General features: G+C 54.1%; 1 protein-coding gene across 2 annotated transcripts; it reads left to right on the top strand.

Annotated features, from left to right (window-relative positions):
* C11H1orf198 (chromosome 11 C1orf198 homolog) lies at positions 1-26,494 on the top strand. 2 transcript variants are annotated; one of them, XM_069484739.1, is made up of 4 exons: positions 1-333; positions 11,952-12,002; positions 23,293-23,832; positions 25,438-26,494. In XM_069484739.1, exons 1-4 carry the CDS (start codon positions 1-3, stop codon positions 25,492-25,494), a joined length of 981 nt encoding a protein of 326 aa, XP_069340840.1. In that variant the 3' UTR covers positions 25,495-26,494. The 2 variants fall into 2 exon arrangements, with proteins under 2 accessions (XP_069340840.1, XP_069340841.1); XM_069484740.1 differs by having other exon boundaries at positions 56-333; positions 23,332-23,832.
* The last annotated feature ends 309 nt before the right edge of the window (positions 26,495-26,803 follow it).

The raw sequence follows: 26,803 nt of genomic DNA on the forward strand, positions 1-26,803 counted from the left end.
ATGGCGTCCATGGCGGCGGCGATCGCGGCCTCGCGCTCGGCGGTCATGAGCGGGAACCGGCCTCTGGACGACCGGGAGCGGAAGCGCTTCACCTACTTCTCGTCGCTGAGCCCCATGGCCAGGAAGATCATGCAGGACAAGGAGAAGATCCGAGAGAAGTACGGGCCCGAGTGGGCGCGGCTGCCGCCCGCTCAGCAGGACGAGATCATCGACCGCTGCCTGGTGGGGCCGCGCGCCCCCGCGCCCAGCGCGCCGGGGGACCCCGAGGAGCCGGCGCGCTTCCCCGGCCTGCGCGGGCCCACCGGCCAGAAGGTGGTGCGCTTCGGGGACGAGGTAGGTGCGCGCGAGCCGGGGCCGCCCGGCCCGCGCCGGAGATGCCCCCGGGCCGGGGCACCTGGGCAGGTGCCGGGTCCACACGTCCACACGTCCACACGTCCCCCCCAACACAGCCGCGCCCGCCGGGCTGGGAAGCACAGGCAGGAATGGGAGTGGCGGGGGCGCCCCGAGCCGAAGGTCGGGCCGGGGTTCTCCCGGGAAGCTCGTTGAGGCTTCGCCAGGAGGTAGGTGTTTAAATGCCCTCCGCTTACACCTGCCCCGCCGGCACCCGGCGACATCCCAGCGTAACTGCAGCTGCTTTCAAGCGTGGCCGACCAAAGTGCAAACAGCAAGAAATGCTAACCAGACCAGCCGAGTTCTGGTTCAGCTCTGCCACCTGGTCACTGTGTTGCCGTAGGTGAATTAACCTCTTAGAGCCTCAGTTTCCGCGGTGTAACACGGGGGTACTCGTACCCCCCCATGCCTGCTATGAAGGCACTCAGCATACGATACATATTAATAATATTTGTGATGAGCCGAATGGGGAAAGTAAACTCGCCAAGCCGGATAACAGGAAGGAAGGGCTGCCTTCCAAGATTAGGAGGCGAAACCCATCCATCGCCTTAAGACATTTCCCGAGTGAGCACTGTGTGCAGTGTATGTTTTGGGGGTGAGCATAAGTGACCCTGTTTTTCTACGAAAAAACTAAGGGATGATAAGTTTAAACGAGTTCCAGGAAGCCTTGGCTATGTGTAAGGGCATATCTAGGTCTCAGATCTGGAGACTGTGCCTGGCCTTCTCCAGGGGCAGACTTTGTGAAGGAAGAAACAGTGCAGCTGTCCAGGAAAAAGCTCGGGGACGACCCCGAACTTAGTCACAAAGGCCTGAGTGTTCTGTGATGCTCAGAAACTTGCTTTTCTTTTTCTTGGAAATGTGTTTAACTGAAACCTGTTTGATGCCATTAGAATTTGCACTGTGGCTGTTTGGCCTTTCAAACTCAACTTTTGCCATGACGGGCGAAGTCAAAAGGAGCAAAAAGTGTACAAAGGAAACCGGCTCTCGGCGAGGGCTGTTTGTTAGACTGGAGGGGGGAGCAGCGGGGAGAGTTTTTCCGAGGAAGTCGTGGACTATGGAAGGAATTCAAGTTAAAAGAAGGAGGGGCAAAGCAGATTTTCAGGCTTGGGTGTGCTGAGACCTTTATTAATACAAAATGTTTGTGGTCATAAACCCACTTTAATGTGAGGAAAGTGTGAAAGGACTGACATTGGTTTAATCTGATGGAATTAAAAGGAAATTCTCCATTGGACTTTACACTTTGAGGGCTTTGCCAGGAAAAACAAGGGTGTGGTAAACGCAGAGATGAAAATATAGGTTTTAAAATGTATTCCTAGAACTGAAACAGTTTCAGTCGGAAAATATGCATCTCTGTAAAGATATGTGTGTAGTGTTTGTGCTCAGATTTGGGTGATGAAAAAGCAGGCATTGCCCATTTATAAGAGTCATGAATAAATAAATACCAGAAAAAGTAAACCTGTAAGTACGTACAAATGTTGGAGAGTGACTGTCGTTTTTCCTTAGCGTGGTGTCTCACTAAGCATATCTACACACCTGCTCATCATCCAAAGGCCCATGCCATATAAGAGCCGAGTGTCACTGACAAGGAAAGATGTGGCCAAGTTAATTTTTTACTCTGATTCTTTACCTGGTGCCAGACTGAGCAGTTTCTGCATTTGTAAATCCAACGTGATTTAAAAGCAAATGGAACTGTGCCGTGCTGTGGTACCTGCGCATCCTTCCAGGGGCAAACTAGCCCTGTTTTTCAGAATTGAACCTCAACTTTGCAAAGTAGGCGAGAGCATGCCCCGGATTGCCTCTAACCAGCCTCAGCATAGATGGCAGAGGGACAGAGACCCTGAGTTTTAAGAGAGGTGCGTAGGAATGTGGCCCAGGGTGCATTTTTGCCTGCAGTGACTGTGTGTGTTAATAGCACTCGAGAGTTGAAATTCCCTCAGACTGGGCGAGAGGTTGGCACAAAGTGGAGTCAGTGGTCTCATTGTTGCCCCCAGGAAATGAGCCATGGAGGAAGGCCAACTCCTAGGCACAAGGGATGATGGATAAGGACAGGGTGGGGGATGACCCCCAAGTAGGCTGCTGAACAGACCCCTCCCCACCCAACAGCTGGCCCTAGGTTTGTCCTAAAGGGCTGTAAACTGGAATGATTAGGGCCTTCTCTCCTCCCCCACTTGGTCTGTGCTCCAGTGTGGTCCTAAGGGCCTCACAGCCTTCCAGCTGCCCTGAAGGACGCTATTTCTTTGAATACTGACTGCACTCTCCCCCGTTGCCAGTAGCGCTTTTGTATCCCACATAGCAACATTTTGAGTCAGAGCATGCAAATATAGCCTCCAGATGTGATGACCATCTTCTCGTCATTTTTATGAATTGCAGGGACAAATAGAAAGTTGATTATGTGATGGTGATCACAGATCTTGGTGGCTCTGAGTGTGGCAGGCGCTCAGCTCACACAGCAAAGCTGCCTGTGCACCGGACAGGTGCAGCGACAGGCGTCTGTGTGTGTGTTGTCATCCTCGCCCTCTGGGCCCAGCCCACCCTGCTTTGCCTTGATAACAGCCTGGTCCTTGCAGAGCAGGAGGTCGCTGCCTTGGAGTATTGAGGCTGTGAAGGGACATCATCAGTTTTTCAGTTCTTACTTCCTTGGGGATCCATTGAGCAAACATTTCTCCAGGCCTATCATATTGGGCACGAGAGACATCCTAGCTTGGGGTGCTTAGCCCTCCCGTAGTCCTTACCAGCACCTTTAACCATCCCCGCTCAAACATACGATCTCAGTGGAAAAGTACAGAAGTGTAGCTTCAGCCACGGCCACCAGCCCCTTCCCACTGCCACACCATTGTCTTGCCTCGATCCTCTCTTGTGGAGAATCCGGAGCCACTTCTGGAGGAGCAGCTTGTCGGTCAGCAAACGCAGAGGAGCACAGGGGCCCAGACCTGTCCGGCCCCGGCCGTGCCAGCAGCACAGCGCTGCCCCGCTTAAGGGGGAGTTGGCCCCTCTGCGCAGTCGGGGGCAGAACCAGTGGCTCACAGGCTTTCTTTCAAGCTTGCTGGCCTTGCCTGGGGCAGGCACTGGTGCTGGGGGCACGCCCTTTGGGTCAGGTTTTTCGGTAGAACATCAAGGCATGCTTGCGAACGGATGCCGTCCACAGTGCGACCTACCCTATGCTGCCTCAGTGCCGTTTCGGGAACCGCTTACTTGGGGAGGTGAAAGGTTTTGATTTAAAAGAGTTTAGGGATCCCCCTGTCTGCTTCTGCTGCTTCCTATTATCAGATGGGGGGGAAACTCAACCCTGAATTGTTAGGAGCGTGTTGCTCCTGGCCCTGCCCCGATCTCCTCTACCAGGCTCTGAGTACACTGGGGAGAGTTCGAGCTCCACGTTCTTGGCTCCAGGTGGGCCAGATGCCCCGGGACACGTGGGCAGCTGCTGGCTCTCGTTCTTGCGGACACGTGCCTCTCCTACCTGTCCATGAAGTAGGTGGCGCTGGGCAGGAGTGGCGTTTCCCTGTGCCAGCCCTGGGGCCCCTGACCTGGGTTACGTGCTTAGAACGTGGAGTTTTAAGACCCTGGAGTCAGACAGCGCTGCCCCTTCCTCAGCAGCTTAGTGTGACCAGCTGCTGGGAGAGGTGTCCCTCCGGTGCCTGGTCCCTCCCCTGCTACAGGGATGCTCTCGTACTCCTCTCGGCCTTAACCTCCTTTTTCGAGGCTGAGTCTTGACCTCCCTGACTCCCAGGCGCCTGCTGCATTGCCTGAGGCCCCTTAGGGCCTGGTGGCTTCCCCGGAGCTGAAGGCCTCCCGGGTGCTGCAGGCGTGGAGCACCTGTGCTCGGCAATGGAGCACCTGTGTTTGGCAGTGGAGCACCTGTGCTTGGCAAACTTCGCTGAGCTTCATCCTCCCTCGGTGCCTTCAGGGCTCTCTGAAGGGCCTGCCCTGCTTAGGGGTCAGGGCTCTTGCTGGCCTGGCATCCTGGGTGCTGGCCAACCTAGATATTAGTTTTTAAAAATAACCTAATTTATTATAAAAGTTTTGCCTGTACATCATTAAAAGTTTCAAACCATGCATAAGCAGCATTATAAAATGGTTGGTAGAATCACTTCAGAACTTTGTCCAAGCCTTAAACCTTTGTTAGAATTGAGTTTGGGTAGCTGTGTGGCTTCTTGATGCAGGACCTGTGACATGTGAGGTTTCCTTGTCCCCTTCCACGTTGGCAGCTTGGCCTTTCTTCTTCCAGCATACAGTAAAAACAAACAAACCAACCAAAAAAAGGGGTGGGAATTTGGGAGTTGCTTTCTCAGTATTTTGGACTTATTTTAAGGAAGGTAGAATATATGAATTAGGATTCCCACCTTCTGTCTGGCGTATCCATGGATGATTTAGAAAAGATGACTGGGTGGTTTTCCACGTCCCTCTACCTGGGTCTCTTCACGGAGGTGCCGGGCAGGAGCTGGGAAGTGGCCCTTCTCCAGGCCTGGCTGCACAGGCTGCGATCCGGAGGCTGCTGGGCCTGTCCTGCGAGCTTCCCCTTTCAGACTGGCGGCGCTCCGCCCTGAGCTCCTGGCCCGGTGCCCTGGGACCTAGGGCAGCAGCACCGGCCTCTCCTCCCCAGGCACCCCTGCCTGCTGGCTCCTGTGGGATGTTGGCCCAGTGGCAGCCAGGGAACAGGTTTAGCAAAGAAATGAAATGACTTGGTCACTGTGACGCAGGGAGGGAGAATAGAAAAGCATCTTTTAATTGGCAAGAGTCACTTTTGCACTCGAAGCAAGAGATTCCCATAGTACTGGAAAAGATACCCATTTCTCCTAAATGAGTGAACGAATGCAGGCCAGACCTGTCTGTCTGGACTCCTCCTCATTTTCTGCCCATTTGCTTAGAACTTCCCCCACCCACTCTGTATCCTGTTCCCCTTACCAGCCTGGCACTGAGTTTTGTTTCCGCTGTGATCTATGGAGGCCTGAGTTTCTGAATTTGTATTCACGGTGGAATGTGCCCAGTAGTTAAGTCATAACTGTTTTTCTATCTTTGGAACTGCAGTTTTGTATTTCCAGTTATGGAAACCCCCTTATCTCAGCAGAGCTAAAAATATTACAAGTCAAAGGGAAAAGCATCGATTCCATAAATGTATAAACAATAGTTCCTAAGAATAAGCAGTTGATGAAGAAAGAACATATTTTAATCATTCTTCCTTATTCCCCTCTTTTTAAAAACTGGCTTAATTTTTTAAGAGCAGTTTTAGGTTCACAATAAAATTGAGCCGAAAGTACAGAGTTCCCTTCCCTCTTCCCCCACAGAGGGACGGCCTCCCCCGCCGTGAGCACCCACGCCAGAGAGGTCCCTTGGTTACGACTGATGAACCTGCATTGACACTTCATTATCACCCGAAGTCGATAGTTTACGGTAGGGTTCACTCTTGGTGTTGTACATTCTGTGGATCTTGACGAATGTGTAATGACATGTGTCCACCATTATAGTGTCATACAGAGTCACTTCACTGCCCTGAAAATCCTCCACGTTCCATTTATTCCTGCCTCCCTCCCCCAACTCTTGGCACCCACCGATCTGTTTACTGTCTCCGCAGTTTTGCCTTTTCCAGAAAGTCGTACAGTTGGAATCGTACAGCGTGTGGCTTTTTCAGACTGGCTTCTTTCACTTAGTAATGTGCATTTAAGGTTCTTCCATGTCTTTTCATGGCTTGATAGTTCATTTCTTTTTAGTGCTGAATAATATTCCATTGTCTGGACGTACCACGGTTTATCCATTCACCTGCTGGAGGACATCTCGGTTGCTTCCAAGTTTGAGCAATTTTGAGTAAAGCTGCTATAAACAGTTGCATACAAGTTTTTTGTGTGGACCTACGTTTTTCAGTTCATCTGAGTAAATACCGAGGAGTGTGATTGCCTCCCTCCTGTAATTATTTATTTATGGAGAAATAAATACAGCAGAAGCATTGCTGAACTGTGCATGGGGCCCTGGGCGAGGTACAGACTGACACTAAACAGCTCGCCAGGAACACTGGGCCCCACCTTGGGCGTGCCAGGATGCCCAGGCTACCTGGCTTCACTGCAGGGATGACACCGTCATCAACCTAAAGGACTTTCTGTCCCCCTGTAGCACACTCTGCTGTCCGAGCCTTATTTCTCTAGTTGATAGCGTTTCTCAGTTTAAATTTCTTACCTTCAAGCCAAGATGCCACCGTCTGTCTAACATAAACTCCCCTAATTTATGGACTTCAGGAGGACAGTGACAATTTATGGTTCCGATGTGCATGTCACGGCGCAGGGTTCCAGGATCCTGACATTGCTTCAGAATCACCCAAGAAAAATTAAACCTATTTCTGGGGGTCCTAGTGGTTGGGATTCTCATTTTTAGAAAGTCGGCACTCCAGGTAGGAGGTGATATTTAGGTGATATTTAACAAAACATACGCCCATATTCTGACTCTACCAGATGAGAGTGTTTACTGTTTGTAGTAACAGTTGTTGCAGTTGTAAAGCATTGTAATTAAAAATGCAGTTGCAGTAGTGTTGTATATAATCTCTGAATGCCAGGAAGAACAAAAGAAAGCTTTCAGTGGAATTCTCGGTGTGTTGGAGAATTGCAGCCTGTTAGGAGGTGGTTTAATTTGCTCTGGTTGGTTAAACCGATGCACAGCATCGTGTCACCTGAGTCCAAGTTGGGATGGGGAAGAGCTGGCCTAGGAAACCCTGGACTCCTCGTGAGAACAGCCTGACCCGGGGCTGGGGGAGTAGGAGTCTTTGGGGATGATGGGAGCCACGCGGCAGTATTCACTGAGGGCCCCTTTGCACACGGTGCGGCCCGTGTAGAGTTGGGCAGACAGATGTGGACCCCTGAGCCCCAGGACCAAGCTCGTTTCACTAAGCATGATGGCCTCACCATTCATCCGCGTGGTAGCATCTATCAGAATTCCCTTCCTTTTTAAGACTGAATAATACTGTATTGTGTGTATGCTCCACATTCTGTTTATCTGTTCATCTGTCAGCGGACACCTGGGTTGCTTCTACTTTTTGGCTATTTTGAATAATGCCACTATGAACACTGGCAGATAAATATCCCTTTGATCTCCTGCTTAAAGTTCTTTGGGGTATATACCAAGGATTGAAATTGCTGGATCAAATGGTAATTCTATGTTTAATTTTTTTTTTTTTTTTTTGAGAAGAGGTCTTGCTGTATGGTCCAGGCTGGTCTCAAACTCCTAGGATCAAGCAGTCCTCCCACCTCAGCCTCCCGAGTAGCTGGGATTACAAGGGTGAGTCACTACACCCAAATATCTTTAATTTTTGGAGGAACCACCAAACTGTTTTCCATAGTGGCTGCATCTTACATTCCCACCAACAGTGCTTAAGGGCTCCCGTTTCTCCACATCCTCGCCAACATTTGTTGTTTCCAGTCTTTTGATGATAGCCATTTTTATGGGTGTGAGATATACTACCTTTGTTTTTAAACCAGTGTATCTAATTGTAAGTTTATATGATTTAACTTTTTGATAATGGCTGTGTTTAACAACAGGTTCAAGAAATTCCTAAACATTTCAGGCCCCCTCTGTTGAGTTGGTACGAGCCTGCTCCAACACATCTCTGGTTGCAGCCTCCAAAAGTATTAATAAATATGTCCAGGACTGATCAAGAGTTCTTAACCCTTTGGCATCCACTTTTTACCAACTAGTAGAGTAACAAATGCTGGAGATGTCTTGCAGATATGTATGCCAGTACTATGGGCAGAGAAGGTGTGTCCTTATTTTTTTTTAAATGTTGTTTCGTTTAGGAGGCACGCACTGAATTGGATGAACATTTCCAAATGAAAGCAAGTGTTCAAGCCCTCTGGGATGTTCCAGAAAGGATAGTTTTGTGTGTCTACCCCAGAGTCCTCGGAGCTGCCCTGGAGACGAGCAAGGCCTCTCACATAAGCGCTGGCTCTGAGCATTACTGAGTGCTCTGTTTCCGTGGTTTTCTGTAGCTTTCTCTCTGCTTTTTGGCTTTCTCCTTTGGGGTTTGGTGACTGAGACATCTTCTGTACTCCAAAGAAGCAGTTGTTTGCAGAGAGCGTCACTGTTGCCCTTGGTGTGGATGGAATTTGACTGAGAATAACTCTCAGCCAGCACGGAGCCCACTCTGTGTTGTTGTGCGGTCTAAGTAACACGTGTTTTGCTGCTTAGACAATTTCAGATCCTGGGTGCCGGGGAGGCAGGTGGGGAAGCCTTCCAAGGAACCCTGGAGAAAGCATACGTGACTGGCCCACAAGCATGCGTCTGGCCACATTTTGGTTGCCTGCTGGTGTCGTGGGCGTAGAAGACAGGAGAGCACTACCTGTGTGAGTGGGCGCGGCCACTTTGCAATTCTGATGTCGTTTGCATCAGCAGCCTGGAGCCGGGTCTGGCCACTAACGCTCTTTGTGGCTGGAGCGTGCAGCGGGCGGCTGACATCAGAGCTTCCGTCACATTTTTGTTTGGCATGTTTACTTTTGTTAAGCGCTTTACTATTTTTTTATGAGCTCAGAATTGCAGAAATCCGAGGAATCTGCCCCTCGACTTAGTTTCTCACTGGAGCGAGCAAAAGACTACTGACTCGACACCAAGTAGGGGAGAAATAACAGTGTGACCCTCTCTCTGTCTGTGACCCCCCTTGGAATTTCAGCTAATATGCGGCTGCCACCACTGGAGTCTTGGCTGTTGCCAAGCTCCAGGCTAAATCTTGGTTCCTCAGAGTCTTGTACTAAGTCACCTTCCAAAGCCAGCCTTATTATTTTAATCTTTGTAGATTTCAAAGGACTCAAGTTACATAATTAATATTTAGAAGATAGATCATGTCACATGATCAGGGAGTGCAGCTCCCTTGTGCCCTTGCCCGGGCCAGCGGGCCTGCCCCAGGGTCTCCCCACACTGCCTCTGTCCCCTGGGGCAGCCCGGGGCTGTTGGATTCTGGATGGAACCAGCACCTTTGCTGTTTATTTCCGTTTACCTTTTCCTACAGGTCCAAATCTAGAATAAATGGTATTTACGTTCCATCAGCCTCCTTTATTTTTCCAGGAAGGGCTTGAAAACAAAGCCCTTCTTGTTTTATTACTTCTAAAAGGAACTTAGAGTGTCCTGAGATCACAGGAGTTTAGGGACTTCGGAGTCGTTTGGTTCAACTGCCCTTCCCCCCAGCGAGCGCACAGAGACGTGGGCCAGGAGTCCCCTACAGCTGAGGCTGGTCCTCAGCCTCGGCCAGGGACCTCCAGTCCCAAAGGTTCCGCAGCTCGTGCTCCTCCTGGCAGCTGTTCCCACTTTTGGAGGAACCAAATTTGTGCATTGGGAAGTAACGTGGGTGTAACTGACATTCCCAATGGGACGCCAGTGACGCCTGTTCCCTGTCACTTTTAAAGGTTTTGCGTGACAGCCCTAAGTGATAGGAGACGCTGTGCACCGGTTCGGAAGTCGGATCGTGATCAGTTATTGCGACATGGGAGTCAGTGCAGTCCTTTGGGGGTGGCCGTGAGTTGTGCTCACTGTGTGGTTCTCAGAACTCCAGAGCAGCTAACCCGGTCGCCGGGTCTTTTCCTCCGCTTTTGTAGTTGTCAGTATGTACTAGTACCTTTGTTAGTGGTGTTTTTTCCCTGATATGAACATACTTAGTCCTTCTGTGCACGTTCATGGGAAGGTGAAGGCCTGAGTTCTGGCCTCCACAGCCCCCTGTCCGGGTCCCCCTTGCTCGTTATCCACGGTGAATGTGGGCGTTTGAGCACAGCCGCGAGCATCAGTCCCCAAGCGTGGCTGGACTCAGAGCCAGGTCCTTCCGCCATAGGTGGCCAGGCCCCCTTCCCGGGGCCCCTGGCCGTGAAGAGCCTGGGCTCTGTGCCCCCACGTTGGGAGGTCCGGGGGCGGTGAGGTTGGCGAGGAAAATCACCGTGTGGAAGGATCCAGGCTTGTGCAGAGGTTATTTTTTTGCAGAGAGTTAGTGTGCCGCCCTGGCCATTCGGGCTCTGAGGATGGGGTAGCGAACGAGGCTCCGCTCGGGTGCCTGTACCGGCCAGGCCGGCCACACTTGGGGCGTGCCGGGGAGTCATCACACGGTTCCTTCCTGTACCCCCTTCTCGGGAACAGGCCTGCAGCTGCCCAGACCCCGGGACGCCTCCATTACTGGGGCTCAAAGACTGGCCTCCACTGGCCGTGCACGCTAGGAGGGGTGTGCACAGAGAACGCGGCTCCGGGGCCCGGAAGGCTGAATGGGGACACTCGGGGTGTCTGTGAGGCGCTCCCTGCCTTGCGGGCCCTGGTGTTTGTCCCCGGTCTCCCAGGCTGGGCTGGGGAGGAGTGGGTCTGCCAGACGCCGAAAGAAGAGGGTCCGTGGGCAGAACCGCTTTGCCCTGTGGAGGGGGGCGGGCAGAGCCCCTGACTCTGCGGGCAGGGAGTACCCGAGCAAAGGATGACATTATCCTGGGGTACTTTATTGAAGGATGTAAATTGCCTGGGATTTGGGAGGGATATGGATGTGATCAAGTTAATGTCAGTCTCAATTTAAAATATCCTATTCCATTGTAGTCTGTATTGCCCAATGTGTCCCAATGTTTTATTAAAAAAGATGATCCCCCCGTAGAAGCAGCCGGGCGTCGGTGTGCACACCTGTGATCCCAGCTACTCAGGAGGCCGAGGCAAGAGGATCACTTGAGCCCAGGAGTTTGGACAACATAGTGAGACCCTGTCTCTAAAAGAAAAGAAAATATGGCCCAATAAAAGCTGGATACAGATGAGACATTTGCTAGCACAGGGATAACTGGAGGGGCTGGGGCAGGGGCAGGGGCAGGGGCAGGGGCAGGCAAGGAAAGGTGGTTGGTGTCCCCAGGTCTTTTGTTCAGGCCAGCGAACAAAACATACTAGATCCAAGGTCAAATTCGCAGTGGTTGTTCTAAAGGGCTTTTTCTATCGTGTCCTGTTTGGTGAGGGTGGGGAATGGTTTCAGAGTCCTCGTGGTAACTCGTTGCTTGCATTAAATTGGCGTTTTCGTCATCGATTCTGCTGATCAGCGCCTTCCGGTCCCTGGCCAGCTTGCAGGGGCGGCGAGGGGTTCAGACGTTGGCGCCGACTGGCAGCTCGTGGCCTGGCATTCTTTCCCTGGGTTCCCTCGTTTAGTCCGTACAGCAGCCCTGCAAGGGGGGAGTGCGGTCCTCCTTTACAGATGAGGAAACTGAGGCTCAAAAAGGCTAAGTCATCGTCCCAGGGCCGCACGGCTAATCACTGGCAAGGGCTGAGACCGACCGGTTTCTGCTGAGACCGTCAGCCTTGCGCCCTCTCCGCCCAGCTCCCTGTCTGGCCGAGTCCACCGGGGCCTCGCTGGCGCTCAGTCCGCGTCTGTTTGGCCGGGACGGGAGCGCCTGGCGGCCTCAGCCTGGAAGATGAGGGAGAAATCCGGCGGAGACAGTCAGCACATTCTCTGCAGAGCAGCAAAACCTCGGGCTTGTCTAGAGCCAGGAGCTGGGCTGGTTCCTAAGTGTTGGCTCCCCGTGGCCCTGGGTGGGTGTTTGCATGGGGTGTGTCTGGGTTTGCATTTCAGATTTATTCTTGAATTTTTATTTCAGGACATAACTTGGCAAGATGAGCACTCTGCCCCTTTCTCTTGGGAAACAAGGGTAAGTTGGATTAAATTTAGATTTATTTGTCCTTTTAAAAAGAATCGAATTGTTATGTATTTTTCTTTCAGCATTTGATGGACTCGGAAGGCAGCGGCCCCCACTGCCAGCCTGTGGGTGACGTGCCCGTTGTTGGTGGCAAGGAGGGGGTGGGGCAGCACTGTGGGGAGTCAGGGAGCTGTTGTGAGTGGGTTGGTGACAAAACTCAAAGCAGTGGTCAGCACTGTCACCAGGCCCCAGGACGCCCTGTGGTGTCCACCGACTGGGGCTCCCGGCCAGCCTGGGTAAGAGGGTCGGTACGCCGGGGGCCCTTTCTCCACTCATACCGCTGCCCCTCAGCACGCCACACCTCGGTGGGCAGCGCCCTGGGAGACACAGCGTGGACCCAGCTGATACAGCGAGACATGGATTCAGCTAATGCAGCCCACCTTGGGTCACTGCCTGGTCTCCCAGTCACTCATAATCATCGTCATCGTCGTCATCATCGTCATCATCATCATCAACATCATTGCCAGAGTTGCTTAAGAGCATCAAGCTTAACTGATTGGAATTCATTTCCCACCTCCCGAGTTGCCCCAGCAGAAATGCGTTTGTTCCTAAGCTGCAAAATGACGGAAAGGCAGGGGCCTCTGACTCAAAGAAAAGATATAAAAGACCTGGATTTTCTGAATTTGTGCCTAGAACAGGGCTTAGACTGGCGGCCATGGGGTCGGGGTTTTCAAGTGCTGACACTCGGAGGGGCTTGTTTATTGGTTTTCACTTGTCCGCACGGTTGCTGGTCAGAGCCCCTCACCCCCGTAGACGTGGGCATCCAGGGGGGCTGTGAGGGGTCAGCGTGGTCCACGAGGGACCCTGAAGGGCCCTCACATGGGGACCTGTGCCTTAAGATCAAATGTTGCACTGGGCTCAGGGGTTGAAGGACAGCGGACTGTCTTTGTACACAGGCGGCGTTCGGTGAGCAGTTGCCGACTGTCCCGAGTGCAGCGAGCTGGCCTTGGGACGTGGGAGCCGGTGACAGTTGACGTGATTCTTACATCAGAATTAAGAGGCGGTTTGGGGAATACATGGCATTAATTCAGTCTCCCCAGGGATCTGGGCAGGGATGACCGAGCTTGTGTTGGGGGAAGCGCAGGAATCAAGGTGCAGCCCGGAGCGAGAGCAGCCCCTGAATCTCACACGGGGGCCCTGTCTGCTGGCTTCGCAGAGGAAGCCGTAGGTGGGTAGAAAGTGACTCATTATATTGGCATCCAGCCGGGCCCTCAATACTCTTCTTTTCTGGGCTCCCGAGATGGGCAGTTGTGAGAAGTGCTCGTCCTGCAGATGGCATCTCTAGCAGGGACGGGCGCACAGGCCCTCTGTGAGTGGCCTTGCGTGTGGTGGCCCAGAAAGCAGCGCAGGTTTCCCTGGCCTGGGCCCTGTTTGGTGACAGTGCAGTGATGAAGGCAAAGGGAAGTCAGAATAGTTAAAACGTCTTAAGGCCTGATCTCATCCCGTGCCCACGAGAATAGCTGCTCTCTGAAGAATTTACCTGGTTACATGTTCCCGAGTCAGCTATTTGTGGCCCAGGACATTTCTCTATTATTAACTTGCCGTAAATGACATTGTGGGACAGGGTGGCGCAGCTCCTGGAGCGGCCGCCGGTACAGGCACAGCTGCTGGGGCCAGCGTGGGGAACAGGTGCTCAGGAAGGGTCCGGATGACAGAGGCAGAAAGCAAATGCACGAGGGCCACACCCGTGCTCGTGCTCATGGTCCCCGATGCCAGCACGTCTGATCCCTCGGAACCCAGCGTGACTTGGGGAGCTCGATAGAATCTAATCAGTATGTGTCGGCCCTGGAACGTGCATTCTTTTAGTAAAAAGCATAGTCTCTGTGGCTCAGGGTTCTCAGCTCTGTTGCATGTTCCCGTTAGATGAGAGCACCAGTTTATGTCACAGACTGGTGGGTTCACTCTTTGTCTTCCCCTTCGTGTTTGACCTCTAAAGGTCAGACTTATTAGAGTTCAGTGTTAGAGCCTTCCAGAAATAGAGGGCATCCCAGACAGCAAAGGAGCTTGTGCCGTCCTCTCCCTTCACTAGTTGGTGCTGAGGTTTAGAAAACCCCGCCATCCACTCGCCCTCAGCCTTAGCCTCCCTGCTGCTAGGGATCGGCCACTCTCTTCCCAGGACTTAAGGATTTGTAAGAGTCCTGTTGAAGAGCCGCAAACAGGAGGAGGCTTTAGTGAGGGCAGGGCCCTGGATCTCCGCGTATGGGACTGGAGACTTGGACCCCGTTTCTTGCTCTCCCTCAGTTGGTGCCTTCCTCACTCTATCAGTTATCTATTGTTGCATAACAAATGACCCCAAAACTTCATGGCTTCAGCTCATGATTCTGTGGGTCAGCAGTGTGAGCAGGGCTCAGCTGGGCTGTTCTTCTGTTGGCCTTGCCTGGGATGGCTCACGCGTCCTCTGACAGCCCAGTGGGAGCTCGGTGTTTCAGGAGAACCTGTCTCGTGTCCAGTTGGTGTCGGCTGTCAGCGGGGCCACGAGTCTCCAGTGAGCCAGCCTGGACCTCTTCACACACGTGAATCTAGTGGGAATCACAAATCTTAGGCTGGGAAATTGCAGAGAATCACGTCTGCTTGGTTCTACTGGTCAAATCAAGGCACAAGCCAGCGGGATTCAGAGCGTGAGAAAAGACATCGAACCTCCCGATGGAGGAGTTGCAGAGAATTTATAACCATTTTTACCCTGGCACCTGTGTCTTTTCATTCCATCCTCAATCCCCAAGTCATTTCTTTCCATTTTTAATTCTTTATTCATTGATTTTTTTTTAAGTTTTATTTTTAATTGTGATAAAATACACATAACATTAAATTTCCCATCTTAACCATTTTTAAGTGTACAGTTTGGTGGCGTTAAGTACATTCACATTGTTGCACAACCATCACCACCATCCATCTCTAGAACTCTTTTTCACTATTATTTTTTAACTGACAAATGAGAAATTGCATATATTTATGGTGTGCAAAGAGATATTCTGATATACATTGTGGGATGATTAAATCAAGCGATTGACATATATCCAGAATTCTTTTCATCTTGCAAAACTGAAACTCTGTTCCCATTAAACAGTAACTCCCCATTCCCCTGTCCAGCCCGTGGCTACGTCTCTGAAATCACCTATTGATTTGTTTTTATTCAGTGGAACATTATTGTGCACCCACTTTGTGTCATCTGACGTTGTGCTGCCGACCCAGAGACATGCTGTTTCTGTCTGTGATCAAGAAGTAGCCCAGTGGGTGACAGCTGTGTTTGGTGGCAAATCTCCCTCAGGACAAAAGCTGTAGCCACAGAATCTTTCCTTCAGTCATTTTCCCCCATTTATTTAACGCATATTCATACACACATTGGTAGATTTAATCTCATACTTTTCCTCCAGCTGTTCGGTTCAGCGGACAGTTAGTGAATGCCGACAGAGTGCCCAGCTCCGTGTAGCCCCTGACAGATCCACTGAGGCAGGGGTCACAGCTGTCGGGGGCAGAGTTAAGAATCCCAGCAGTTTTTGGTTTCTCACCCAGTTGTCTCCGTATGGGGACTGTGCTCTTGGCCAGCCCGAGATGATTCCGGCAACACAGAATGAGCCGATGCCGTGCTTCAGACCTGTGGTCGCTGCCCCAGTCCAGGCGGCTTTGATCAGGAGAGCCCGACGGGGCGGGCAGACAGGGTGGTCTCAGTGTGGCGGCCGTGCACCCTGCTGCTTCGAGTCCTGCTGGTCTTCCCGCTCATCCCTCCCGGCCTCAGTGCCTCTCCTGAGGCTGATCGGGCCCTGGTGCCTGTCGCTCCGACCTGCTCCGACCCCCTCCGACCCCCTCCGACCCCCTCCGTCGTGGATGGGAGGCCTGCCTGTCGGGGGTGGGGGCTCGTGGCTGTCATCTTTCCGCTCATCTGTCAGCATGGCGGGCGTGCTGGGGACAGGGTGCCTGTGGGGACCAGCGTCGCATTCCTCTCTCCCGCTGATGGTTCCAGAGGAAAAACCCAGCACTTAGGATGCTGCAGGCGGAGGGGGGCAGGGGGTGGAGGAATGATTCTTTGCATTCCCCGCGGTCTGGGCTGGAGACCGTGAGGAAAAGGTCAGGCCTCAGGCAGGTCAGCCTCGGCCCTGGCCAGCTGGGCCCTTGGGACCCCCACCCCCGCCCTGGCCCGGCCGTCCTCCCCCAGCTGTCTGGCTCCTGCCTGCCCCCCCCATTCCTCCCGTTCCTTCACTGATGTTCTGATGCCATTTGAGGATAGGAAGGAGGCCAGGGAGGGGATCGCTTCCTCCACTCCTGGGGTATCGGAAGATCTCCAAGGGCTGTTGTAGATGAATCCCAGGGTGGGGGCGCCTGCCAGCCCCCTCCTCAGGAAGAGAAATAAGCGGTTATAAGCGTAAGCACCTCCTGCACGCTGTGCCCGGTGACAGGATGTGCGCACGCTTTGAATTCTTTCCCCCCTGGGCCGCGGGGTTCCCGCCGTGGGTCAGAGACCTACAGGCTGAGTGGACGCACAGAGGTTGGAGCCGGGCCCGTCTGTGGCTGGTGGGCGTCTCCTGCCCCTGCGGGTGCGGAAGGACTGTTCCCTGGGGCGTCCCCTACGTAGAGGACTTGCTTGGCTCTGAGTCACGGCTTTGCTTGGCCGCCTCTTCTCACTGCTGCCCCCACCCCCACAGCACGGCCCCTGTGCTGCTTGGGTCCGGGGTCCTCCAGTCCTAGCCCCCCATCCCTGCCTAGCAGTCTCCCCGCTTTCTCCCTCCCTCCCTCCCTCCCTCTCGCCCTCACCCCAAGTTCTCGCTGACTCCCTGAGACCCAGGTCTGCGCTGCGCCTCCCTCGAGACCTTCCCGGCTCCCCGTGCTGGGGTGACTGCCACCCGCTCAGCCCTGCACGCCGCCCCATCGGCTCTGTTCTCTCCCGCCTCAGGGCCCATGTGGCACCCACACGTGGCACCCGCTGTCTTTGCCCAGCCCCCAGCCATCTGTGAAGGCCCCGCCCTCCAGACCGCATGCCCGGCTCTGTGCCGAGCACCTTTGCCGTGCGCCTTGCTTAGTCCTCGCAGCCGCCCACGTCCTAGATGAGGACAGCAGGCGTCACGCAGTGGCGGGTGTGAACCAGGCAGTCCTGAGTCCAGGCCGTGCTTCCGACCCCTGCCCCAGCTTCCAGGATCGTCCCCCGTCCGCGTTACCATTGCGCAGTCCTGCGGCAGGTGAAATGAGTAGTGTTTATGAATTCTGTATTGGTGTGTCTGTGTCCCTGTGACACGGCAAGCCCCCAGAGGGAAGGGACTGTTATCTGTCCCTTAACCTTGATGACCGGGGGCTGGCACCCCTCCTCCCCGTCCCCTGGGTGCCAGCTGGGATCCCTGGAGCCTGGCAGGTGGGGTGTGCGTGGCCGTTCCACAGCCGTGTCCCGGCCCTGTGAGCACGCAGGGCTGTTGTTCGTCTTCAGCCCTGGTTACAGCCAGGGTGGCCGCCAGGCACTGCCGCGCCCCCGCTTGTCTCCAGCCCCCGAATCTTGCCGTCTCGTCCCATCAGGGTGCCACTGGTACTAATTTTGTGATTCTAGAAGTTTTTAGTATTTCCCTCTGTTCTTCCTCCTCTTCCTTCTTCAGAGGGGAGGAGGAGAGAATAGATACTAAATCGTCGGTGGATTTATTAGGATTTGCTCCAGTAAACTATGACATTTTCTGACAATGTTTCTGTAGCCTTTGTCTCAACAATTTGGATCTGTCGGAGGCTGCCAAGCCAAACAGTTAGTGTTGGCGGCATGCGCTCCCCCTTTACTGAGATGTTACGCATTCCTCTGCAGTGAGTGGGACGCAGAAATAGCGCCTGGGCTCAGTTGTGGTCTTTCTGTTTTTAGAATGGACGTGGCCAGCTGAGACCCGGCTCCCCACGCAGGCTGGATGAAGCCCTCCCCGCAGATGCTCCCTGGCCTCTTGGGACACTGAGGGTGGGGCCGTCAGCATGGCTGCAAAGAGGGGGGCTTCCGTATGGACCCCCCATCTCCCCCATCTCCCCCGTCGCCCTCCGAGTGAGACCACTAACGCCGACTTCTGCCTGTAGCCAGCGCCGAGTTGGTGTCCCTTGGCCATGGGTTCCTTCCCTTCAGACACAGCGTCCCCCTGCCAGGCCCGGCCCTGCTGCACAGGGTGCTGGGACAGGGCTGACCTCACCTCCTTTCCCAACAGCCCAGCTCTTCTCCACACCTGAAAAGAAAGGGGCTTTTTTCTAGAAATACGAGGACTGCATTGGAACTGTCCTGTCTCTGCACTGTCCACCCCTCCCCCCCCCGCCCCGCCGCCTTGCTCCTGTGTGCAGCCCCATGTAGCAGGGGTACAATGCGTCCTCCGGGACAAGTGTGGGCTGGGCTGCAATTCCAGGCCTTTTCCTTTTTAAATAAAAAGGGACTAATAATCCTCCGTACCTCGTTGGACTGTTGGGACGATGAGGTGAGTGAGTGTGTCTAAGGTGTCGGCACGGCGCCTGGCACCGGGGCTGTGCCCACACACTGGAGCTTCTTCGCTCTTCTCCCCGAGTCGTGCGTGGTCTGAGGTCAGCTGACTTCCACCTCCGTCAGTTCTGGGGCGTCTGCCGTATTCCTGGTGGTTCCACACTGGGCTCTGGCCCCTCACGCCATCCTCCGGTCCCTGGGGTGTGGGGCGTGGTGCCTGCTGCCCCTGGCTGGGACCCACAGGCGGTGTCTGTGCCGGAATGGCAGAGCTGGCGTGAACACTGTCCTGGAGACCCCCTCCTGGCACCCGGTGTCAGGGCCACGGCGAGATGGGGGCCACAGGCTTGGTGGTGGAGTCGCTGCCCCGCGCGGTGGACGCTCGCAGACCCTGCTGCTTCTGCGCCTGCTCAGGACTCTGCCCTCCTGGTCTCCTACGGTGCCCTGGAAGGTTCTGGGAGACAGGTGCAAGGAAGCCCCTGAGCATCTCGGTCCCCGGCCGTCCTGCCTCGTGGAACTCACAGTCTTCACCGTCTAGCAGGGGACACTTGGGGACCCCTGTGATGAGCGCTGTGGCGGCCCCAAGGCAGTGGTGCTCATGGGGTGGGGGGCTGGCTGGGGCCGACCAGCCCTGTACTCACCAGGGACAGGTGCACCGGGCCCAGCGCTCCAGGTGGAGGGGCTGCTGCCCGCCCTAGCCGGCCTCCCCGCAGGAAACGAAGCTGCCAGGTGTCTTCAAGGCCAGGCCTGGGGCAGGGATGGGCGGTGCTCCCCTTTGACCTCATCTATTGGTCAAGGGATGTCACGAGGCCACCGGATCAAGGGGAGGGGCGACAGGCCCACCTCGGGGTGGCAGGGGTGCGGCAGCCATCCCCCGGGGGTCTGTCCGAGCAGATGCGCATGTGCTCGTGGGTCTGGAGAGAGCGGGAGCAAGGCAGCTGCAGGGGCAGGTGGGTCCAGCGTAGCAGGGTGGAAATGAGGGCAGGTGGGTCCAACAGAACACGCTCGCGAGGGACAATGGCCAGGGCTTGGTGACTCACGGGGCGGGGAGGAAGCATCAAGGATGACACGCAGCTGCGGGCTGGGGGTTTCCTGAGGAGGAACAGGTTGGAGGGGAAGAGGGCGGCTTTGGTCTTGCCTGGCAAGCGTGCGGCACCTGTGAGCGTCTTGGCTGGGGCCCAGGGCGGAGCTCGGTGGCCTGCAGGTGGCTGCCATGGTGGTGGTGGTGTTGGACGGCTCGGCTCCCAGGGAGGAAGCGCAGGGAGCAGCCGGCCTGAGCCCTGGGCTGGGCAGAGGGGCGTGGCCGACAGTGTGGAGTCACAGCAGCACAAAGCATAAAACTCACTTTGAGATGGCAAGAGGGGGCAGACGTGGAAGGCGCTGCCTCCAAATGACCGGTGTGATCGCACACCTTTGACACTGAGCGTGGGGCTGTCCCCCACTGCCCTGTCCTGGTGCTGCTGCCCAGGCCCCACTGCAGACACCCCGGGTGGAATGAGGTCCCTGGGGGGGGGCGTACTGTAGTCCCGGAGGGGTTTCCTCGTTCTCCCCAGACCCACCTGGCCCCGCGAAAGCCCATTTGTTATAGTTCCTGGAGTTCTCAGAGCTGAGCAGAGTTAGATCTAAACAGCAAAAAGGATCCTTTCCTTCCCTTCCCCTCCCCCCGATACCAACTGGTTTGTGTTCAGAAATTCTAGGTAACAAATCCTGTCCTGGGGGGGGAGAGGGGAGGAGCCCCTGCCTCCAGCATGGTGGTCGAGGAGGGCCGGGTTATATTTTTTGATTCATAAGCTGTTTATATACTCATGGGCTACATATGTGATATTTTGTTATGTACGTAGACTGTGTAATGATGGAGTCAGGGGATTTGGGGTGTCCCTCACCCCCAGTGTTCATCATTTCTTTGTGCAGGGAACGTTTCGAATCCTCGCTTCCAGCTGTTTCAAATGCACAGTGCACTGCTGCTAACCAGTCACGCTGCTCTGCCGTGGGCCTAGAACTTTCCTTCCATCCAGCTGTCTGTGCCTGTAAACCAACCTCTCTGTCCCTCCCCCACCCACACGTCCTTCCCGGCCCCTGCCATCTATCATCCTGCTCTCCACCGCCGTGAGATCTTACAGCTGTTTTTTAAAAGGAGATTATGGTCATACTTTATTTGCAAAATTAAGAATAACATATACATACGCAGGGAAAAAGACTTAGAAGCAAATTCATAGAAATTTTTCCTTGTTTAAGTTTCTGTTTGCCCTCTATTTACCTCCAAAGCCCCCCAAACCAGGTAGCTGCTTCTCCCAGCAGAGCCCTCTCCCCTGACCAAATGACACCCTCCTCTGAGTTGTTCCCAGGTCTCCAGTTATCCAGGAAGTGACAGCGGCAACCCCTCTGTCTGAGGAGGTCATGCCCAGCCACGTGCTGCCGGTTCCCTCCCAGCGGTGGCCCTGGAGCCGCCTGGGAGCTTCTCCCCTGCTCCCCGGCGGGGCCGTCCCTCCCTCCACGTAGGCAGGTGCTCAGCCTCGCCTCGCAGAGACATCAAAGCAGAGATCCCCGCTGGAGAAATTGGCGATCCCAAAACAGCCTGGGGTTTGACACAGTGCTCGGTTTTAAGTGCCTTCCTTACACTGCAATTTCCAGATCAAAGTCAGCTCTGCCCTCGGAGGCTTGAGCCCGCTTCCAGGCCATTTTTAGCGAGGTGCTTATTTAAAGAAGCCATCATCTCCATGCCCACAGTGTCCCTGCATTCCATTGTGGAATTTGGAAATAGGCAGACGATTCAGAATGCTTCACTTAGAAACAGTCCTTTCACAATCAGATTAGATCATGCACACAGCCGTAGAAGCCCACTGCGTCTGAGGCTCTCTGTGGTTTCCGTGGACCTTGTAGCCGCTGGCTGTTTGTACATGCAGGGTGCCCAGGCTTCAGGCCTTGGAGTCACTCGATCCATCTTGAAATCCCAGCTGCACGATCTCCTGATGGACTGGTGACCTAGGACAGTGTACTTCATCACTCCAATCTCCATTTTCTCATTTGTAGAATGAAATAATAATTTAAAAAACCACGTGCCTTGATGCTTCAGACCCAGCTATCTACATGTGTTCTTAACAGGGCTCCTAGCAGAGCCAGAGCTTTAATGTCTGTCTCTTGGGTTTTATTTCCTATTACGTTGAGCTTCAGGGCAGCCTGGGCTTGCGACTTTGAACTTGAACTTGAGTTCTTCACGGCCTCATCATCTCACCTTCTGAGCCTGGAGGGAAGACCTCTGGCAGTCAGGAGCTGGGCTTTTAGGAGGGGTCCCAGACTCAGAGCAGTGTGCGGCCGTCTGTGTTCAGGGCCCACAGTGCACGCGGGAAAAGCCATGTTTCCGTCCTCGCCCTGACAGACACGGCCTGCCCCTCGGTGACGTCCTGGGAGAGCGCTGCTGTTTGTAAAAACGCAAAGTACTGAAGCGGACCGTTGATCAAGTGAAGGAATATGCCTGAAACTAATGAAGAACTGTGTGTTACATATTAATTCAGTACAGACAGTTTTATATTATTATACTCTGACTAAAACTGCTACTCTAACGTGTGGCTGGTGGCATTAGGAATTGGGGCAGCCCCTAGAAAGGAAATAGATAGTATATGTCTAAAACCATAAAAAAGAAAAGGTTTAAACCTTTGGTATTTTGATATTTCACTTCTAGAAATCTGAAGAAATGAACTCCCAGTGGGGGAGAGATTATATGCGTGAAGATGTTCGTGGCGGCCTTGATCATAGCCATGAGGATTAGAGGCAGCAGATTGTGTGATAAGAAAATGGTTGAGGAGGGGGTGGGGCAGCTGCGAAGACCACGCGACCACCTGGGTGATGCTTGTGATGACGCGAGGAAGAAATACCCCGAGGTTTACACCTGGCAGGATCACAGCTTCGTAAAATATATACGTGGAACGGATTACGCAGAAATACAAAAAGTATTAACAGTAGCAATTATGGGAAGAGGGGTGGTTTATGACTGATTGCTTGCTTTTTTCCATTTTCCAAACTTTCTGTAATGGAGTTTTTTTGTTGTTTTTCCAGAAATTAGATGCATATAATGTAATATGGTTTTATTACTTATTAATTCATGTATTTTTAAAAGAAGTTGGGGGGGTATGAAGGAGTAGAAGTGGTGAGGAAGAGAGGAATTTTCAGGATTGATTTTAGAAATGACTGAAATCGCAAATTGCTTGTTCTCCAGAGCTCAGAAGATGTTCTACTCCACAGAGCAGGGTTAGGTTTCCATGTGATAATGATTGTGTTGGTCAGAACAGCTCAGCAGTATCATCGGTTTTAGAGGTCACCCAGGTTAGCGGCGTCGGATGGGGGAAAGCATTTTCCAGGCGCTCAGATGTGGGCAAGGGCCCTGCCCCGCCCGGCCCTGGGTGTTTACCATCTGAGGCTGGGTTCTGACCCCAGCTACAGAGTTGAATTCTCTTGCACTGCACACCCTTCCTCGTCACCCTCCTAGTGAGAACTGTCACCTGCCAGCAGTTCCTTCTCAGGAAGGTGCCAGAACCACACAGGAGGAGACAGGTGGGTGCTCTGCTTGCCAAGCAGAGAGCCCTCAGCCATTGGTGAGATTCGCAGTGAGCGAAGGGGCCGTGGCGTCAAAGCTTCTGGTGCGTCTTGGGTGTGCAACATTGGTCCTGAAAATAGCCAAAACTCAGGACAGACAGACAGTTGCAGCAAATGGACTGCTACCCGTGTGTTGCAGGTACACATGCGTGGGCCGAGCAGGGGCGCGTGCGCTGGCACAGCCGTGACCGCCCACTCTAAGGCTGCTTTCTTTTCTCTCCTTCCCGCATCCCGCCATAGAGTCAGATGGAGTTCAGCGTCTCCTCCTTGTCCATCCAGGAGCCGAGCAACAGCACCGCGGCCAGTGAGCCCAGGCCCCTGCCCAAGGCCCCCCAGGGCTCCCAGGCCCTCAAGTCCTCCCAGGGCAGCAGGTCCTCCAGCCTGGACGCTCTGGGTCCTGCCCGGAAGGAGGAGGAAGCGTCCTTCTGGAAGATCAATGCCGAGCGCTCCCGGGAAGGGCCCGAGGCGGAGTTCCAGTCGCTGACCCCCAGCCAGATCAAGTCCATGGAGAAAGGGGAGAAGGTCTTGCCTGCCTGCTACCGGCAGGAGCCCGCCCCGAAGGACAGGGAGGCCAAGGTGGAAAGGCCCGGCCCCCTCCGCCAGGAGCAGCGTCCCCTTCCCAGCGCGAGTGCGGAGCCCGAGAGACCCCAGCCCGCTCTGGCTGTCACCAGCATGTTCCAGGAGGCCGCTCCCTCCGAACCCGAGAGGAAGCTGCCATCTCCTGACGCCGGGCAGGACGATGGGGAGGACTCCCTGTTCTTGGAACCGCAGCTCTCACAGGTGGGTGGGCCGCGCCGACCCTGCCTCGGACCGGGGGGCCCCTTCTTCCAGGGCCCATGGAGGGGGGAGCCCTGGGCCGGACGGCCACAGGCGCCTGTGCTGTCCTCTTCCCCTCCACCCCCCTTCCCGTGTCCCCCGCCCCTTCCTGGGTGGACTTCTGGAGCCCGGGAGCCAGGTGGTCAGCAGCCCTGCCACCCACACACGCGGTGAGCGGGGTCTGCAGGTCCGTCTCGGTGCCACCTGCAGTGGTGGAGAAGGCTGGAATTCAGTCCTGTCGCGCTGTACCTTTCCGTCCCTCCCCGTTCCTCCCTCCCCCATCTTCCATCCCCGCAGGGGCGCGCGCGAGTCCCGGTTCCTCCACTTCCTCGCCGGCGCGTGTCGCCTCCTGTTTCGTTGGTCCCTCGCAGCGGGCTTGGGCGGCTCTTCACTGCGGTTTGCACCTGCCTTGCCCGTCGGGAGGGACCTTGAGCATCTTTCCAGCTGTGCGTCTTCTGTGCAGAAATGCCCGTTCCGTGCCCTTGCCCATTTTTTAATTGGGCTGTTCGGTATTTTGATGTTGAGTTGTGACCATCTCTAATGACCCAGCATGTCCTGGAGGGGGTTCCGGGTGCTTCTGTGCCTCGCTCAGCAGACAGCTGCTTGTGTTGTCCTCCCAGGGGAGGGAGCCCGGTGGTCCCAGCAGTTGTCTGTTCCCGCGTCTCACCGTCCTCCCCTGGCTCCTCTTGCAGATGGGCCCAGTCCCCCCGTCCCTGACCAGGGCTCTTTCTCTGGGCCTCTGCGCTTGGGGCTTTTTCTGAAGGAGTTGTTTACATAAAATATGTGAGACCTGTGTGGGCAGGGAGAGCAGGAAAGCACAAGAAATTCTTTGAAAGAACAGATTTCTGAGAGGAAAGCCCGGAGGGAAATGCTACCTGGTTTGAGAAACTGGAAGGAAACCAGAAAAAGGAAGACTTGCCTGAGTCGTCCTGTTTTCGTGTTCTGGCTCATTCCGCGTCAGCCTCGGGTGCGGCAAACCCGGCCGGAGACGCGCTCCAAGGGCGAGTCCCTCGGCTGTGGGACCGTCACACAGCACGTGCTCACGGAGGGGGACCATCAGGCAGGCCCCTTCCCTGGAAATGAAGAATATTCTGGGTTTGGGAGAATCTCTCCGTAACCGTTCCCAGGATCTAAAACCAATAAGCTGTACATGCTTTGCCCAATTTTTTTCACTCTCTTAACTTTGCAAATTCTTTTTTGTTTTGTTGTGTCTGCGTATGTTTTTTTTTTAACGTTAGAAAGAATATCTTTATAATTTGTTCTTTTACTTTGGGATGAATAAATTTAAACATGGCTGGCATTCAGAAACAGAAGATTTATAGAAAAATAGAGATGTGTTGTTCTGCAAGCTGCTCACACGCATGCCCGGGCTGGAAGAGTATTGGATGCCGGCAGAGCGTAGCTTGCCTGGAATCTTCTTTAATGTTCTGATTCCGGGCGCCGGGGTAAATCGAGGTCAGGCCGGAAGCAGGCTGCTCCATGTGGGCCACTTTAAATGCGATGCTGTTTTTAGGTTGTGCAGAACTGATTAAAACGCTCATGTCTTCCGTGTTTTTGTGCCTCCTACAGGTCAGCTCGAGTAATGTCATCTTGAAGACAGGATTTGATTTTCTGGACAATTGGTAAAATGCGTTAGACAGCAAAATAATACCAAGAACCCCAAAATGTTTTCCAAAGTGGTATGTTGGAGGAGGATCAAAAGGGCCACCTTTTCCTGTGTATTTTCCCGGTTTCTCTAATACTCTTTTCTTAATCGTTTGGAAACTGGTCAGTTTTGCCAGATTTTCCCCTTTTTTGGTAGGCCAGATATATATGCTATTTTCAATGATTTGATAACAAGTTTTGCATTTGGGATTTTTAAAGCGTTGTTCCTCCATCATTCCTCCCCACACACCCCTTTTTAGTGTCGGGGGTTCTCTCTGCCGGGCGACTGGCGGTGATGTCCTCAGCCGTGGCGTTGGCGCACCAGCCGTCACACGGGAAGCTCAGCCCCCCGTGAAGTTCGCACCCAGTGCCCACAGACACCCAAGGGCTTCCCCTGCTGAAGCCACAGCCCTCACCCTCGCGTCGCGTCCCGGGAGCAGACTGCTGGCACGTGGCAGACAAGACTCGCCATCTTTTAGCTGCCCTGGTACTTATTCAAAGTATTGATCGTTGTTCTAAAAGAGTTGCATGTTTAAATATTTTGTATTAACTTTTCATTATTTTGTATTTAGATTTAGCAGCCGTGGGGCTACCACTTTTCTTGGTTTTGTATCAGTTTCCTTTTGGAAGTTCTTGGGACTTCTGTGACCTGTCGGTTGTTCCGTGTCCTGGGCACCTGCAGGCGTCAGGGCAGACGGCCTGTGTGGCTGGAGGACGGGGCTCTCTGATAAGTCGCTAGAGCCTTCCGGCGTGAGACTGGTGGGGCAGTGGACGTTCTTCCTCCCAAGGACGGGTCGGGCTGCGCCGTGACGGACCTTCCCCCGTCCTGACACCACCGGAGGTGGAAGGGCGGTGTCTCTGATCGCCCCAGCGGTGCCCCCTGGAGACCTTCGTGGTGTCACAGCAACCGCGTCTCAGAGCTGGCGCGACCCGAGTGGCCTGGAGGAACAGGGCGGCCCACCTCGCCTGGGAAGGCTCCGTCACCGCACGGCCGTCACCGCACCTCACCTGAAGCCTTAATCCCCGTGGCCCCTGCGGTGAGCGCTTGGTTTCAGTACCAAAGTGTCTTCTTTTTAGGAAACGCCTATTTCATAGGAACTTCTGAAATGATTCTCAGAATATATTATCTGGCTCCAAACTAAGGCACATGGCATCTTTTCCCGCCCCTAGGAAACTGGGCTTTAGCCAGCTTTTGCTTTGGTTCTTGCTAATTGCTTTATGTCCCTAAACCCCATACGGCCCCACCCTCCTCCTGCAGAGACCGACTGTCACTTGGCAAGTACAGGTTCTT

This window comes from Eulemur rufifrons, chromosome 11 (assembly GCF_041146395.1).
Source record: "Eulemur rufifrons isolate Redbay chromosome 11, OSU_ERuf_1, whole genome shotgun sequence".
NCBI classification, from domain to species: domain Eukaryota; kingdom Metazoa; phylum Chordata; class Mammalia; order Primates; family Lemuridae; genus Eulemur; species Eulemur rufifrons.

Bases quoted from the DNA above. Each gene is read 5' to 3' on its own strand.
- C11H1orf198 (XM_069484739.1), top strand. From the start codon at position 1: ATGGCGTCCATGGCGGCGGCGATCGCGGCCTCGCGCTCGGCGGTCATG. The intron at 12,003-23,292 runs GTAAGTTGGATT...ATCCCGCCATAG, and splicing joins CTTTCTCTTGGGAAACAAGG to AGTCAGATGGAGTTCAGCGT. The intron at 23,833-25,437 runs GTGGGTGGGCCG...TGCCTCCTACAG, and splicing joins TGGAACCGCAGCTCTCACAG to GTCAGCTCGAGTAATGTCAT.